Below are 19,012 nucleotides of genomic sequence, written 5' to 3' on the forward strand. Positions count from 1 at the left end.
TTCTATAAATTTGTTTAATTTAGCACAAATGAAAGCAACTACATTTTGCAAGTAGTTGCTTCTTTCAGCATCTTAAATCTATTAAAAACAATTTAATGTAATTTAAACCTCATTAATAGAAGGACAACATCTCTTTCTTAAACAAACAGGATACATAGCTTAAATGATGAAAAACCAGAAGCTTTTATGATTAAGTGAATTAAAACAAATTAGCAGGTTAATTTCCTTAAGAACTGAAATAAACAGAACCAGAGAAAGTATGACAAATCAATATTCATGATGAAAATAAATAAGAGCACACAGAACTTCCACTAACATAAAAAGATTCTACACAGCCATACATCTGTGATGATAAAGAGCCCAATGTCATAATATATAAAGTCTTTCAAGGATAAATAGGCAAGAAGAAAAGGGGTTAAATATCCCACACTGAGATATTCTGAATCAGCAAGTAATGTTCCCAGCATTCAAAAGAAAGACTCAAATATGAAATTGTTAACTGTTGCATTACCATAATGATAAGAAGTAATTTTGAAAGGTTGCATAAAGGTACATTGCAGTAACACAAAATACTTAAATCCCCAAGGAGATATCAGAATCACATGAACAAAATGCAGTGTTCAGCACTGGCTTTTACATATTTGGTGTCCAAACATTACTGTATGTGCTCACTTATATTTAATATAAATGAATCCCACTGACTTCAGTGGACTGCTGTTATGTACCAGGTTGTGAACCATCAACCTTCATTCCCATATCTACTAAAAATGACTGACAACTATTACTAAAGGATAAGAGGGAAATAACATAACTAACATAATCAATATAAGTAATTAATATATTCAGTACAAAAAAAAATGTAGATGACAAGAAACTAAAGCCATTGGAGATTTTTTTTATTTTTACTCCAACTGGCATTTATTAGTGGAAGTTCTGTAGTAAAAATTTTAAAAAAGATTCTTACGGAGGGAAAGAAGCCAGAGAAATTACTGAAAGGGTCCTGCTTGCTGATGGGTCGAACCAACAAAGTACGTCTGTTCAGCTTGTCAGTACAGGAAAGGAACACACCTCCATATTGCCCCAGAGACCAAGAATCTTCCCCAAGGCTTGAGGTAATGAACAAGGCATGGAAGAGGGGAAGACAAAATAAGAAAAAAAAAAATTGCTATAAGCAAACAAAAAAATTTACATTACACTTGCACAGTTCTATGTAACTACAAGATAAAGCCTATGCCATACCTTTTCACCTAAAAAGGTGAAATTCAATCGGATCAAGCAAAAAAAAAATGGTAAAAAAACCCCTTTGTAAAATTTTATGTGAAAGGACAACCTACAGCAAGAGGTCAAGACACATGTGAATAAAAGTATAGTAAAATCCTGCATACAGAAAAAGGACTTACCCCTGGATTTTCAGCAGATAGCTTTGTTAGAATGGGAAGGAGAATAATTACAAGAACCAAGAAACTGTGAACAAAAAGCTGCATATATATGTTACAAAATCAAAAAATTATTTAGAAAAAATGAGCTATTAAGTGTACTACAGTTCTTGTAATCATTCTTTTTAACGTATATAGGAATAAAGAAAAATCTCTTGCTTAAGAAGAGTTATTCAGGTAAGCACTTTAGTTTACTAAAGAAATCTCACCAAAAGCTTTTCTCTGCATTGTAGAAATATTCCTTCAAAATGTCCTGACTGCCAGTTTCCCCCTGGCCTGGAAGACAGAATGTTCACCGTATCTATTCTCTGCTTTTGGTTTTAGTCCACAGAGATTTAAAGATAGAGAAAGGTACTCTGAAGAGATTATGAAATATAAATGAGAACAGTAACAATTTTGTCAAGTGTAATAACTTTTTTTTTTTTTTTTAAAGCCTAAATATAACTTCAGAATAGAATATAACAAGACCACCCTGAAGTTGAAAACATTTCTAATGGAACATTAGCTTTTCATAGAAATCTGTGGACAAAGCAGCTTGTTAACAACAGCTAGCTACTGGGATTCCAAAGCATTTTAAAGCATTATGACTTGATTTTAAAAGATTTTAAAAAACAAAGTACAAATTTTGATTATCAAATATTACAATATGTACAAACAATAACTGCATTTGTAACTTAGGCAAAAGAACAGGAATTTAATTTTTTTTTTTTTAGACAGCTGATCAGAAAAAAAGTCTCAGAAATGTTGATAACTTAGAGAAGTTGATACTAAATCTCCTTCCTATTGTACACAGGGAACAATAAGTGTCCAATAAGACCTTGCAGACATTGGCTCCTACATCAAAATGATCTGTGCTCCTAAATATTTTAGTCATTTTCAATGCCAAAAAAATGTTCTGAAGCTTTTATCTATTATTTTTTTTTCCTTTCAGGGAGTAACACAACAACTATTCTATTTTCTCTTAATTTATGTCTCCCATAATGGAATCTGTTGATCTGTAATGGCAAACACTAACCCAGCTGATCAAAGACTACACAGGCTCTCTCTTGTTTTGTCAAGACTAGTGTGATCATGGCCAATATGAGCTAGAAGATGGCACATGCAATCTCTCTACGGAACCGTGCATCTGGGTGCCAAATGAACGCAGTCACATTGGTGGAGCAAACTATTTGACTAAAAAGACTTGCTAATGTTGCAAGACATATAGTAGGCCTAATTACCTACCCTAAACATACATAATATTGATGATACACTGGTCGACGTTAATTACTGGAAGTTTACTTGGGCATGTCTCTATAACACTATGCTGTGTCACACAGACACAGATAATCAGCTCAGCTCCCTGCACGACGGTGTTGCTAAGCCACAGCAAAAGAAACAGCTCCATTTTTTACAAACAACTTCTTAATATCTAAGAGTATAGTACCATAAATCATTAAATATTGGCACTTGCTAACACATCATGAAGCAATATTTAAGGAATTTCCCATTCAAAAGTTCAGCTAAAATGAATGGGTTTTGTCTAATGGACCAACAGAGCAGTAAGTGTGAAAAAACGCTCTTCTGATTTGTAATGATTTCTATGTATTTCTTTGGAATCAGACATAATTCTGAGAAAATGTAATTCTGATTTTTATTACTTAAAAGGTTAAAATCATTTCACTGAAATTGAACAATTACCTTAAATTCAAGATAGAATCAAGAAAAAAAACCACCTCCCTTCTTCTTTCAGCCTGAAATAAAAGCAGAATAACTCCCAGGAATTACCTGTTTCTGTAATGGTCAATATTGAAGCTTTCTATTTTACATTTGATTTTGGTATAGACATCCTGCATATCCACTGAAGCACTGAGATCTTCTAATTCACTGACTACACAAACTTCTGTAATAGTCAAAGAATATAAAAATTATTAGTTATTAATCTGAAACTTGCAAGTTTTTAAGCAAGAAATATATCTGAGGCACTACATGTTGTAAATAGCATGATGCTACTTCTACTCAGAGTTTTTTCATAAAGCACTTTTTGATTCAAGTGTCACACAGACAGGAACCAGAAAAAATCCTAGAATCCAAACCTTTTTATACAAATGTGTAGAGAGACTTATATATGGTGGTTTTAGTTCAGGTGTTCATAGTACAATTCCTGAAAAAAAACACCCGTAAAAAAATCTTTGCCAAGATATTTACTCTAACAATACTTGAGATTTCTTTCTTTCATGTAATTAGTTTTTTAAAAATCAAAGGTTCAAGTACATCTCTTTGAAAATTAGCTTTAATCATTAGTCTCCGTATTTTTTCACATTACTATGAATAACAATGTTAATTTCTAAGCCGCAGTGTTCCTAACAAAAAACAAAACAAAAGAAATATTTGAAGTCCTGCAGTACATTTATAGAATCCGAGTTCCTTTCCAACAATTATTGTCCGGACGATAATCCAACTTTAATCTCAAAGAAAAAAAAGAGAAGCTGTGTGCCATACATATTTCTCTTTTCAACACAGAAGTCGAAACTTCTACATTGAACTCCATGTTAAAGTTCCTATGACTTTAAGGATTATATTATGATAATTATGTTAAATTTAAATTTGAAATTATTAATACAAAACTACATGTCTATACATGGATATACACAAAACATGCTACTAACTCGTATCAAAATGAAACATGATTGCTTCTAAGGCAATAAATGCAGCACCTTATTAAGTAAAACAACCAACTTACTTCCAATTTAATATAATCATCTTTCCACATGGGGGGAGGAAGTTGATGCCAAAGAACAATACTGAATTCTGATTCCATGCACTAACTTAACTACAGCTTGTCACTCTAGTTTAAAATATAGATCCAACCCATTATTTCTGCATTACAGTGTTTAATATTGTCAATAAATGCTCTGAATAGCTAATACCATTCTCTAAAATAACGTATGGAATTTAAAATAGTATATTAGGGGAAAAAATGCTGAATACCTGTGCCATTATTTCTAGGATCAGGAGCAAACAATTTAATAGTAATTTTTGGCAACATCCACTGCATCCATAGGCTGACACGTCCACTTGAGACTCCAATATTACTTGTTGTTTGTTCCAATGTAATGGAGTCTGAGAACGGAGAATCATCACCACCCTGAAGAGAATCACCCTATGAAACACATATAATAGCTGAGGGATAAAAAATATTGCTTTTCAACGCTCCTCTTTTTTCTTCTGTCTAGACTGATGTAGATGCCCAAACTATATAAATACAGAATCACTGACAGTATATTTGAATTAAGCCATTTTTTAACATCAGGAAAAAAAATAAACCAAAATATATTCCTCTTCTCTTAGGCAGAGAGACTTTGGCAGAGATTATATGGTAAAACTGTAAGGTTCCATGACTTGGTTCCACTTGGCATAGTGAGCTTTCCTCATTAACTCTACACTAATGAAATACTATCATCAATGAAAAAACACAGGCTGACGGGAATTTTCTGAGATGCAATGGGAAAGGGGATAAGCAGGCTTGTGCATATCTGAAAGGCAAAGGAAGAAAGAGTTGTTGGAGGTGCCAAATGAAGAGCGATCCAGTATGGCTGTAACACTTCTATACTACATACACACTGGTTTTAGGGTGGGTTTTTTCCCCTTCTTCTATGTGCTTCCATTTAACTGCTTGGGAAAATGATTTCACAAAATAACAGCTTTTTGTAAGAATCGGAAACATTTTAGTTGCCAGTTTGAAAATATTTCTGTTATTTAAAAAAGGTGATTGTCACTTGCGATATTCTTAAATATATGACATGTTGACAAATGAGCTTGTAGAAGCTTCTGTGCCACCAATAATCTCCATTCATTCCCTAAAACATTAAGGGCTCAACAAAGAAGACACAAAGGTTAATGTTTTTAGGAGAAGAACATGACAAATTAAAGCTATACTGAAAATCCTGTTACGAGGGCTTATCAGAGCACTGCAGGCATGTTCAGATAATTCTTGATGGCACAACTGAAATATTTACTAGCCATAGGACTTCATCGTCTTCCATTGCTGGTACTGCCTCCAAATAGGAAAGGAAAGATGCAAACATGTAATTGCTCATCAGCTCCTAGTATTTACAGCCTATTAAACTGAATGTAACGGATACATCAGTCACCAACATCAACCAGAAGCCACTAAAAATCCACCAGCATCTTCACTTGCAACTCTACCAAGTGTTGCAAGTTTTCTTCATTATTCAAGCACAAAATGAAAGGAACAGGACATTGTCACTTTGATCCATTAAGACCAAATTGTTTCTAAGATTTACAGACCAATAAACACCCGAAGTCTTAACTTTCAAAGAAGGTTTTGGGTATTAGGAATTGTAAACTATGATGAACAACTTGTTTGGGAATTTTGAGATTTATCTAATGACTAGCCGAGATGATTTATATGAAAGACACCCTGGAATCAGAACTACACAGAAAGCATTGCAGTTTGACTGAATCCATTTTAACCTGTCAGGCAAGAAATGACAATGCACTCATTTCAGCTTCAAATGTCCCAGAAAAACTTACTTTCAGTAGCAAAATTAAAATTTGACAATACTTGACTCATTCTTCAGTATAAGACTGGAGAATGTGCGTATGAAAGTTCTGTTAGTCATCTGTTTTCTAGATGGGTAGAACTTATCCCAAACCTAATGGCATAGCTCATATGGAAGCATTTACATTGATAAATCACATTTTCAACCAACTCAGGCCTACAGTCTAATTATAGGATTTCTATCCTGTATACATGTTCTCTTATCACCAACCTAACCGTAAGAGAAGACAGTAAGGTAGGTCAAAATCCTACAAAAGTTTTGCACACAATCCATTAGGACTTTGGGCTAGCTGATATACACCAAATGAAGCAGGTGACATTGTGCTTTTAGAATTTATTGCATAATGAAGAATGTGATTACTTTTACCACTTTCTTTTTCAGATAAACACTGAAACACAGCTTCTGCTTCACGCTTGCAGCTCTATGTCACTCAACTTAACATATTTTATTTGTTTCTTTTTTGTCCCAGCAAAACTCTTAGATTACACAGAAACAGAAAAGGTACTTTATCTGTGTGTAGTAACCTTTACTCTTGAAAAACTCAGTGATATCTACTATAATTGGTAAGAACCCATCCATGCTGCCAATAGCTGACATAGAGAACTTATCACTCCAGATATTCATTCATTTGAGGAAGGGAGAGCTTGTGCAACTAACATATGTTACTGGAAAATAATACCTAAACGTGAGACTACAAGAGCTGGACCAGTTCAACAGATGTAATATGAAGTGCTGAAATGACAAGATTCAATTCACCTTTAATTGTCTATGGCGATAGTGGCTTTGCATTAATCAAAACGCATAAAAGAAAACAGGTATGTTTCTATTTATTTTTATATTTATTACATAAAGCATTATTGCTTACAGTTCTGAACAGACTACTGGTAGAGCCACAGGTGACCATCTTTTGAAAAACTGTTAGACTCTAGAGGTGCAGAAAGTTAGCTGCTATTAATATGAGGTTTCTTAATGGAGTATATATACATTTGAACCTCTTCATCTCACTTTTTAAAACAAATGAAAGGAAAAAAATCAGGCCATAGCTCAAGTAAGACAAACCTTCAGGCTAAGAACTGATAGAGGGAGGTGGTAAAAGAGTCTGCAAAAGAGTTCATGATGAAGAAAACATTCTCTATGAGAAGTGTTTCGTTACTGTACAGAAAGCAAGTGCTGCTATAGTTGGGAAGATTTTCTTAAATATTAGTCATAATGTGTCAGGGAACCATGGATATGGCATTAGGTGACAGTGTACAAGTCAGACTACAAGAAGATATTACTCACTGGATTTGTGAATGCCATGTAGGAATGAGATCACAGAGCATGAAAGAAAGACAATGGAGAGTTTCAACCCATAGGAAAACCAAGTAGCTCACCTTCAAGAGAACTAACAAAAGGGTAAGAAAATCACATAATATTGACAGTACTAACCTCTGAAAAGGTGCAATCTATGCTAGCATCTTAAATATGAAAAGGCAAATAGGTTAATAAATTAGAATGCATATTATATATTCAGTGTCCTACGACAGGTTTTGTCCATGAAATCTTTATTCTACATAAATCTTCTAGATGCCTGCTATAAAATGCTTGATCACTTATTAATGGTCAGATTGGTAGAGACAGAGAATATAAACGAACGAATGAACAAACACACACAGAGCTGGAGGTAGCAAAGAACTGCAGAAACAAACTGAAGAAAACTAACACCTATGCCTTGGTCTGAATGAATTTTTTGCTCTGTGAAAAAAGCAGTACTTAGAGGCCTATCAATTGTATGTGTGGTCCTCATGGAGTCCCTAAAGGCAGAAGTGCTGCAAAGGCAGAAGTGGTGCAATTAGCCCAGAAACTAAGACAAGAGAAACGCTGCGCTCTCTATATAAGACAGAATGTACAGACTGGTCTGAAGTAGCTGGACAAGGACCAGAAGGGTATGAGCAAGATTAACCAGAAAGAGTGAAAGAACACTTGTCTGTGTATGTATATATTTATTTGCATGTGTGGTGGATGGAGTGGGAGCTGTAATAATGGGAGCTGAGGAAATGAATTTGGAAAAGAAGATTCTGAATGTACTTACAGAAGACAAGTTACAGAAACAAGGGATGAATGGATGAGTCCATTGGTGAGAGAGCTGGTAACAGAGCATAGAAGAGAACAAGCAGACAACCAGAGTTAAAGGAGGAGAAAGGAGAAGGAGATTCATCTGGTTCCCTTCAAACAGACCTCCCAGAGGGAAACTTCCCTATACCATTTTATCCACCAATTTTTATAAAACCTACTTTCTTTTAGAATCTTTTCTTCCCTGAAATGTTCTTAACCGTCAACAAGTTGTCAGTGTGTTTAAATTAGTAATAACTAGCTTATAAACAAAATGGCAGAAAGGACCTACTCAAGGATACTTTTTTTTTTTAAAAACAAACTTCAGCCTTCTCTCCCTTCCTGCTTCCCTCCCTGTCCTTTTTCTTTTGAGCATTTCTTCTCCATTATGTTCTCAATGAGCAAACTTTCTTACACAAAACCACCTGAAATCCCTCTCCAAGCCATGGACTTAACATGACCCTCTTGCTTTTATAATTTATTCACTCTTCCTTCTTCCATTTTTCTCTTACATTGTCTGCAAATTTAGATTATTAAATGTAACAGGGCCTGTCTCCTGATGTGTATCTAATAATATTCAGCATCTGCCACAGTACATCTAATTGGAGAAACCTCAGATAGCTCATTTCACTAAGATGCATCCAACTCCAAAGCAAGTGTGGCACAGTGGACATATGGCACCCAACAAGATGAAAAGATAGAGGTGTAGTAGAACCTGCTAAATAACACGTTCGGGGCAGAGGTTAACTCCTTTCTGCCAAACTGTGGCTCATATTTCCTATTTGCTTCCCCAGTAAAATCCTTTCTGCCTTTTGCCAGACCTTTTTGTCCAAAGACTCCTATCTGAGCACTGTTGACTAACCATGCCTTTGCAATACATTTCCTACTGTCTTCACAAAGAACTCTACTCTCTCCAGTGCCACTTAACTGTCCTACAAGACATCTGCTTCTATGTTGCTGTCAGTGCTATCTTTTCAGCATTGTAAGCAAAACTCAGTTCTGTTTCTTCAAGGATGCCGGCGCCTGCCCTTGCAATGGAAAAGTACGGGGAAGGAATGAAAACTGGGAAATAAGCCTTGGAGAGTGTCAGGCCTGGAAATCCCCCAGCAACTGAAAGGATGTAGGTAGAGCAGCCACTTCTCCAGTACTAATCAATGTTAGTCCTTTTGCTTCTCCTGACACGGCAGGCTCCATTGATAGGACAGTGGCATAAGCCAGGATGCAGCAACCACCCAGACATTTTGCCATCCTCTGACTATCCCCGTCCACCCTCTTCAAAAACTAGCCTGCCTCCCCTCCAACTATCTACTCTGCCTGCTTGTAAAGCTGTAAAAAGCAGGAGCAAAAATGTATCCTTCCAGAGCTGGAAAGAATCCTCTCTCCCTTCTCAATGAGTCTTTATTTGCAAAGTCCTCATTCTGACATCAGAGAAGTCTCATCCTATTTCATGACTTGCAATTTCATGCCATCAGCATGGCATCAGTTCTGAGCCTTTCAATTTCTGCCAGTAAACTCCTTTCTTCTTGTTGTTTCTTTTGTATAACTCATCCAAACAGTTCTTTGACACTCTGCCTTCCAATAACTTCCCACACCTTCATAATTTGCCTTTGAATGATACCCCTAAAAGATGATGCTTCTGTGTGGGAGTTTTGTTGTGTCTGGGATGACTGTTCTCTTCAAACCCCACATGCTCTAGAGATGTTGAAGTCAACAGTAGTTTGGAATGGGGGGATCCCTTCAGCAGGGCGGCTCTGAAGGAAGGACCCAGCCAAGGGCAATTTCCCTTAGCTGAGATCCTCAGATGGATTTCACAGGGTATCAAGGAATGGAAACCAATTAAAGGTTAAGGAAAGAGAGAAAGAATACTTATTTAAACCTGAGAGTATGTTTGTTTACAGATCAAGTCAAAGTTCAAGCCAATGTTGATGTTCTGTGGACTGATTTGCTGCTCTCTATTCTTTTCATTCTATAAAAAGGGTTTTTTTGGGTGGTTTTTTTTTTTTTTTTTTTTTTTTTTGAGCTGCAGCCTTTTTTAAGTTCTTTTTGTACTGTAGGCACACTTAATTTGCCAAACTGTAACTTACAAACTGTGGTGGAGAGGGTGGGGAATGAGAGACAGTCTCCTCCCCACCCTCCATGCACACCCTCACTCTCCCACTGGACATGTTCCAAAATGCTTTTTGTATGAAAATCAACTTTGTTCTAAAATTTTGGCAAGTGTCTACATTTCTAATACATGAAAAACAAAGAAAATAATAGTAAATTAAACTTAAAGGGGTACAGTTAACAGCAAATATGTACTGCCACTGCAAGTTTTGAATTTTATAATTGGGTTCTTTTATTTTCGTAATTTAATATGTTCAGATGCTTCATGCATTTTGTTGACTTTTTTTCCACAGAGAGCTGTTTTTGTTTAGTAGTTTAAGTACATAGATAACTTTGGTCTGTAGAAAACTGAGGCTATCATTTTCCCACACTTTTCTTTAAGTTTATTTTTCTGAAAATATTAAATGATGTACTATGCCTCTCAGAGAATCAAGCTGGTTGATAATTTTGGCACGAGGTTACTTACAACAGTATTTGTGAGATTCTTGAAGAAATGCATTTATCTAGCATAAACCCAGACATATATAAAAAGCAAATTAACCCAGGAATGTGCAATCAAATTTAAAAGCAGCAAACCCTGAATTTTAGGGAATGTGGTGCCTACCAACTTCCAAGCCTATTATATCTATGAAGTTTACAAAAAAACAGAGTTACAAGTGCAGGCCCAGATGTATCATTAGAAACTGCTTCCTCCTTTTCTAAATACATAATGGACTAGGCCGTATATCCGATATGCTGTAACCAAAAAGTACACGTGAGGAAAAGAGGCCAAGGTGCTCGCAATTACCGTTACTATTGCTGGAGCTAAGCTTTCGCTGGCATCATTCCAATGTTGTTTGTGCTTATGCTTGTCTGATTTGCAGGTGTTTCTCACACTTTAATTTCTGTAGCATGTGAGATGGCTTTATTAAATCCTATTCAAATTGTGTAGCACACAATTGCATAGCTGTAGAACAAAACTTCATTTAGTCAATGCACAAGTAAGGCCTACGCATGCACGTGTTTCTGGAAGTGAACTTGAAAAAGAAAACTGGTCCTTGAATTTCTAGGAATCAAATGGAGAACATCTATGTAAATCAATATTATCAGTAATAAAGGAATTGTGAACCTCCGGACACAGCCAGAGGCAGAGTAAGTTGAGGGTCAGACACCTGCACCTGCAATTGCCAGGGTTTTGAACTTGTTCTACCACAGGGCCTGCAAGCCCCAACCAGGGCCTCAGCTCACTCCTGCTTAGCTTTGCACCACAATTCTGTACTCGGGCTACTGCGTTCCCACCTGGTATTCCAGGCCGCTTGTGTGTACTACCACTTGGACTAGCTAGCTTGACAGTATAGCTAAAACTGCATTAAGCTAAGGCTTTCAGCGATAACCTCTTCTGTTTGCAGCTCTGCCAGCTGCAGAGCTTATCACCAGACATCCCCAGCTGCTCAACACCGCGTCCCTGTCAGAGGTTACTGGGTTACTGCCTCCGCCCATCCCCTACTTCAACAGCTCAATGTGAACATACTATCTAATTTTTTCTGCCATTCAAACCTACATAAACAGTTGAATTGGCCCATTCTCTTTCTCAGTGGCAGAAGCACTGCAGATGCTCCTCTGAAGGCAGACTTCGCTATATGGCTGTCCTCTGGGAGGTGAAAAATGAAGAGATTGCATTTCTCCTTAGCCTTCTGTTAATGGTACTGTAACCAGAACTGCTGGGCAGAGTCACAGGGACTAAAAAAACTGACCGTCTGCAGTAGCTGATGTCTGTCTTTTTTTTTTTTAAATAAGCCCAAACTCTTCGGAATTTTTTGCAGTGAAAAACTAAGAAACTGAAGTGAGAAGAGAGACTGTGCTCTTGCTTCTCATGCAGTTTCAATTTTCATTTTGGATTTTCAGCACCCAGCATGGTATTGTTAAATATGTTTATGCAGTAATTTTCTGCTCTGTTTCCAGATCTACAGAAAAATCAAGCCAGAGTCAGAAACCCTGAACTATTTTCCCACAACTTCTCATGCCAAGTCCTAAAATATACAATTTAATTCTTTCACCAATTGTTGCAAATTGACCAATATACTGAGTTTATTTTCTTAGCAGAATTTATCTTTGTTCATCAGGAAGATCCAAACACATGAGGCCTTCATCCTTGGCCTGCCTAAAGCTCAGGGATGATCACAGTTTGGCCACACTACTGCTATGCCTTATCAAAATAACTTCTGCGTTCTTGCTCAATCACTGAGTTTCCCCAAGGACTAAACACTTCTACCACTGTTTGTACTTAAGTAAACAGTAACAAGTGGCCTGTTGTAGTCTGTACTACCTTTGCTTTTCCTGTTCCAAAGAAGGGATGGTAAAAATGATTAACTGTTTCCAGCCCTCCAATACTTAAGCCTCTCACTCATGTTTCCCTGTCTTATTACCACCCAGACTAAAATTCAGTAAGCTAGGTAGCTTTATCCACATAGGACTGTGGTGCTCACTTTCAACTTGTCAGCATGAAAAGAATTACACACAGCTAAAAATATAAATCATCCACAGATCATATAAACAAATTACTTCTTTTGCTGTTTAATATAAACAGTTGTGAGAGTTTGCTTTCTTCCGATTCATTTATAGCAAGTCCATTGCAGCTGAAAGAAGCTTTAAAAATAATCATTTGTCTCCCACAGAACAAAATAACACATTAACTGCAAAATCTCTAAACTTAAAAAAAAACATACCTATCACAGCAAAGTATTTTTGTTCGACAGACTTCAAGATTTAAAAATATAGGAACATATAAACAAAATACAGACTCTGATAAAATGCAAACTTCTGGAAAATCTCCCCAAGTCAAATCTGTAGAAACACATATTATTGTTTAGGTACTCTATATACTACATTGCTCCTTATCAGTAATAATGACTATAAAATACAGAGCTGCAAGGTGAAATTGTGGCTGTTGCACTCTATTTTTATATATTACCTCCTCCATTTCCTTCATTAAAAACATTACTGTTACGGTAGTCTGAGAACAAGTTATAATTTACAAATACAGGATGGCATATTCCAAATCAAACAACATGGACCTAGCCTTGGTCCCACTGACTTCTTTGCAAGTAGCACTAGGCCAATCTTAAGTACCTTCAAATTTCTAAAGACCAATATATGCATAAGTAATCAATACTAGCATTTTAGAGAACATAAAGACATTAAGTACACAGTATTTAAAGAGATTAAAATAGAAGTATTTTTCTATTTCTCTGAGCATTTGCAAGTCGTTTTCAGACCTGTTAGTATCAAGACAGTAGTCAAGCAAAGTTTTGTTGGTGTTAGGTCTCCTGGCCAGTGAGTGCCTGCACTATAACTGCTTCATCTGCTTTTATTGCTCCTTTGATGGAATCCAGACTGTGTGGGAAGGGAAAGGAGCGGTCCAGTTCCAACCAGCAGCAAAACCACAGAGAGGGATAAATCAGACCCAGGAAAATGGTGGAATGCTGCTCCAGTCTTCTCAACTGCCTCTACCTTGCCTTTCCCCTCTACCATTCACTGAAAGCATGTGTTTTTCAGTCATCCTCTGCTTCCATGCCAGTATCACTTATTCTCAGCTGGTTAACTTTCCTGACAGTTCCTACAATCGCCATGTCTGTGAGGTACTGAAGATAACTTTTGCCTTCCTGTCTCCAAACACCACCAATCCCTCCCCATGGCTCAGACTTTCTATACCAGTTTCTGAAGAGTACTTGGAGAATACCACAACATATGAAGCTGACAAGCATTAGGTTACTCTGACATCCTCCACCCCACTTCTACATTTTTTGAAATTAAAATTACTTCTTCAGAAGGCACCTGGAAAAACATTCACCCCTCAACTGTACCTTGGTGCAAGGCAATGCAATTGGGTTTTAAAATACTTGTTTGGACTAGTTAGGCTCTTGTGAACAAACAGGGTCTCCAGATTAAAAGTCCTTTGTCTAAGACAGATGTTATATACAATGATCCATACTTGGATAGACTGTGGAGGACTACGTCTTCACACCATACTCAGGAGAAAAACTTGGCCTCATTAAAATATCGTGGTATAACAGACTGCCATCTGCAGCCCATTAGGCAATTTGACAGGTAGAACTAGCTGCTGTACTTCACAGGAGACAAAACAATAAAAAAATCTCTCTACATTTCTTGCCTACAAGGCCTGTCATTTTGCCTGCTTTTGGGGCAGAGGAATAGCTGTACAGATGCCACCTGGATGCATCCCTACATCTATGGTGGGGTTCAGTGCATATCTGAACATACTAAGGAGGCCATTTTTCTTCAAATAAAGTCTATGTTAGATGGACTAAAACTGAGGCACTCAGCAGACTGAAGTAGCTCAAAGTAGCAACTGGAGACAGCAGAACTGACCAGATTCTCTCTCTCATCTTCACACCCTACCCTCTTCAAATAAAGGAAAAGCACAATTTCATGATTGCACTATCCACAGCTAAGTATGGTGATAGCACTTAAGTTAGCAAAAGGAAACAGAGAAACTAAGTGATTAACTACTCTCAAAGGACAAACAGCTTTCACTGTGAAAAAGAACAAGGGAGAACATTCCTTAGCTAATTTTTCAATACATATATCTTTAAATTCTCAGCAATCCTTACCTCAAAGAAGAGGACAGCAACCATGTCATTATAATGAAAACCTAGCTTGTACTTTGACACTAGGAAATATGTTGAATAAGTTCAGAGACAGCCACCAACCGCAGAAGAGAATGTGTTATGGAGATACTGCCAACCATTATGTTACAAAACATGTTACAGGGAGAATCTCCATCCTTTGTTGGATGCAGAGGGAAACATTGCCACGAAGGATGAGGAGAAGGCTGAGGTACTTAATGCCTTCTTTGCCTCAGTTTTTAATAGTCAGACTGGTCATCCTCGGGGTTTTCAGGCCCCTGAGCTGGGAGATGGAGATAGGATGCAGAATGAAGCCCCAGCTGTCCAAGAGGTGGCAGTCACCGACCTGCTCATCCACCTGGGTGCTCACAAGTCCATGGGGGCAGATGGGCTGAAGGGTCTAGAGCACAAGTCTTATGAGGAGCCGCTGAGGGAGCTGGGGTTGTTTAGTCTGGAGAAGAGGAGGCTGAGGGGAGACCTGATTGCTCTCTACAACTGCCTGAAAGGAGGCTGTAGCAAGGTGGGGGTCGGTCTCTTCTCCCAAGTAACGCGGGATAGGATGAGAGGAAACGGCCTCAAGCTGCACCACGGGAAGTTTAGGTTGGATATTAGGAAAAACTTCTTCGCCGAAAGGGCAGTCAGGCACTGGAACAGGCTGCTCAGGGAAGTGGTTGAGTCTCCATCCCTGGAGGTATTTAAAAGACGGGTAGACGTGGTACTTAGGGACATGGTTTAGTGGTGGACTTGGCAGTGATAGGTTAATGGTTGGACTCGATGATCTTATGGGTGTTTTCCAACCTAAATGATTCTATGATTCTAAATTATTTAATTTATATTGTCTAAAATAGTCTATTAGAAATGTGAGAAGAAAATATGGTTCCTTTTATTATTTCTCACTGGTTGGCCAAGTGTGATTCTCCTACCTCTTTCCCTTCCCCACCCCCAACAGTACTACAGAACTCACAGACAACAGGACTGTGCACAGTCTCAGGAACAGTGTTCTTAGCTACTTTACATGTGCTGATCTGCAAAAGTTCATTGTATAGCTTCAAAACACTTTGAGATTTATTTTTACTGATGGCCACCAAAAGATAAAAAAGAAAAAAAATTCAGGTAAAGTGAGGACTACATTGATTTAAAATGGTGGTAGAGTGCTTAAGATCATTTTCCCTATGGCTTAATAAAAATCTGTTTGGAAAATGTTGTTGACATCATCTCGAATGCATTAACTTGGTCATCCTACTACCAGCTGTTAACTTGACATAAAATTAGTCCTAAGAGTGAAGGGATAATTGGTTTTTTGAGGTTTGTTTTGTTTTAAACCTCAGTCTTTAAATACAAGAAAGCACTAGATCAAGATAACCTTTGAAGTTACATCCCATAACAACCAAATAATTTAGAAGAATCCTCCACTGGCTATCCGTTCTTTTTCACCTTACAGTACCACTAACTTTTTTCAAGAAATCACAAGACTGATATCAAAGGTGGTCTTCAATTATAAACCTTGACTCACAAATTCATAAAAACGATAGTACCCACAAACTCAAAAATAGCATTTTTGTAGCTACTAGTCTTATAGGAATCTAAACTCTGCCTTGACCTCCCATGACAAAGATTCTCTCTAAGTCTTTTTTTCAACCACAGTAATTCAAAACCTTCGCCTTTCTTTTTTTTTACTATTAATTAAAACCCTTGTACACCCTACATACTTTTTAAATTTTAATCACCTCAATACACCAAATATTCCCACCCAGTTAATCAGAAATGGAATAAGATTTTCCTCAGCTGCTAAGCAAAAAAATATTACCCTCCTATTTGAACAACTCCTTGAATCTTTTCCTGACAATATAAAAATTAGCCTTCTAATTCTCATTTTCAGTTTCTGACAAAGAACTTCTTACAATCTCAAATATCTGAGAGAAATATGTTCTCCCACCTCACTGTCTCCATTAAACAAATAACACCTGCCTCAGGATGCTTTTCCATCTGTGCACTTACATATCCCTTGTGCTGGCTCTTTCTTCTGGACTGCCTTCATACCCCAGCCACAGACAGAACACCTTAGGCTGAGAGCTCTGAATGGAGATGATGGACAGGAGCTCTATTCCTCAGTCTTTCAGTCATATCAACTATGGCTTCATGCAAACATTTTCTCCTATTTGTACCTTTCTGTCCTCTTCCATATCTTTAATAATATCCTCAGAGCATGGTCAATTTTTTAATTTATTTATCCTGCCTAAGGACAATGATATATTCCTTTCAAAGCAGTTTTCAAATCTCAGTTGTAAAGTGCTATGTCAACTCTAAGTCCCCTATTGTGCAAAAAATCCAAGATTAATGCCATGTGTTTTAATAGAACTTTCTATTCCAACAAGATTGAAATTATGGTCTTAGCTTCAGAGTGGAAAAGACTGAACACAAATTCTAACATTGTCCTTTGTTGGCTAATTCACCAAACTTCATTTAGATCAGGGGAAAATTTATTTAGCTAGTGCATAACATTTGTTGAGAACAGGAAGAAAATTAAATAAATGATGAACAACATTTTGCAAAGGGGTAGGATATGATGCTGAACTTGGACCCATATTACCAAAATAATCTTGGTAACATATGGATTAAAACAATTACTGAATCAGTTTCAAGTAATGCTCCAAGTACAGCATGTACTCCAAATACTGCTGTCTATATAGAGGGCCCAAAACAAATCATTATTTATAAAGCTGGTGGTTTCTGATTTTAGTGAGAAAAGGATTTGATGTGAGTAGGTGAAAAAAATACTATTTTTGTGACCATATTGTTTTCTTACTATTATTGCTCACCTTCAATTCTGTATCCATGGCAAAATTTTTCACAATTGAGATCACACACAGACAGAAATACACCAAAACCAAGACTATTCAAATAATTTAGAAACATTTTAGTGAAACAACTTAAGAACTGAAACTCTAGCTCAAACACCTTTTAATGACAGTTACATATGTGTGTCTGTGTGTGTGTGTGATGCATATAAAAAGTAAACACTAGCAATCACCATTTCATTTTCTCCAAGCTCAGGAATTAATATAAATCATACATAGGGTTAAAGCAATCCTGGCCAAATATTGTTGAATATGTAATTGCATTCAGCATTCAAACTGCTGCGTATTTGCCTGTGTTCCAGGACTGTTCTACGAGGTGCCCCCAAAATTCCTGTGTTTATCCTGAGAATGAAACCCAGTCTCTCAGAACAGTCTCCCTGCATTCCAATAGCCTTACGTTGCAAATGAATCATTGCATACGTATGATATACCATTGGTATACCTTCAACTCATCTTCCGCATTTTTGGCTCTCTCTTGGAGCACAAACAAGGCCAGCTCATTATTCTAACTAGTAAGCCTGACAGGGGCCCTAAGAAAATCACAAATATTAGGCCTATTCAGTTGCACAGCCTCCTGTGACCACCCATTCTACTGTATCAGCTACCTGGTGACTCATAGCTAATGATACTCATGGATGAAGTTTAACACTATTCATGCTGATAAAAGAATTTGCCTTCTTTCCTCGGTATGGCAGAAAAGCAGAACTCCTTCCCATGCCTCAAAATAATATTTTACAGTCTTAGGCACACACAGAGATTAAGATCAGGTACCAGATTGCTCCAGGCAGTTACACAGTGCTGTAAATTAAGGAAGTAGAAATACATAAAATCAAGTGTCCCATCTTTCTTATATTTGAAGCTGCATACCCAAATCCTCGTGTGACTGAGTTACAAAAGCACTCCTGAGACATGGGACAGCTGGGAGAGGGGAAGGAACTGAGCTCCAGAAGTAATTCATAAACGGAGGGCAACAATGGCTGGATGGGCCTGGGGTGAGGGCACAGCTGGGTGACCTGCAACGCCAGCCCTGGGAGCCTTCGCTGCCCCTGGGCCTCTCCAGGTTGCCAATACAGTCCACACGCAGCAGCTCTCCACTGACTCGGGCATCATAGTAACTGGTTTCAACATGACAGGCTGGCTGCTGAAGCTACTTGGAATGACTCACAAGGAGCACAGGTATCACAGGTACTTCCCAAACACCAGTTACTATCCTAGTAATTCTGGACTTGAAAAATGCCTTATGCTTCTTGACCTGAAAACACTAACCATAATTTTCTGAGAAGAGTTAATATTCAGTCACTTCAAAGAGAAAAAAATCCAGACAAATAATA

At 37.4% G+C, this 19,012-nt stretch overlaps 1 protein-coding gene across 14 annotated transcripts in view; it reads right to left on the reverse strand.

Annotated features, from left to right (window-relative positions):
• Positions 1-19,012, reverse strand: part of VPS13B (vacuolar protein sorting 13 homolog B) — a 485,731-nt gene that overhangs the window by 202,943 nt on the left and 263,776 nt on the right. For 13 of the 14 annotated variants that reach the window (XM_082316760.1, XM_082316766.1, XM_082316768.1 and 10 more), the window contains 3 exons: positions 4,407-4,578; positions 3,204-3,318; positions 965-1,106 (listed from right to left, as the gene is read on the reverse strand). The exons of the other annotated variant lie outside the window; for it this stretch is intronic. In XM_082316760.1, the coding sequence (XP_082172886.1) occupies positions 965-1,106; positions 3,204-3,318; positions 4,407-4,578 (429 nt within the window). The remainder of the gene's footprint in view (positions 1-964; positions 1,107-3,203; positions 3,319-4,406; positions 4,579-19,012) is intronic. 14 annotated transcript variants of the gene reach the window in all.

Source organism: Platalea leucorodia, assembly GCF_965183815.1.
Source record: "Platalea leucorodia genome assembly, chromosome: 1".
Taxonomy (NCBI): Eukaryota; Metazoa; Chordata; class Aves; order Pelecaniformes; family Threskiornithidae; genus Platalea; species Platalea leucorodia.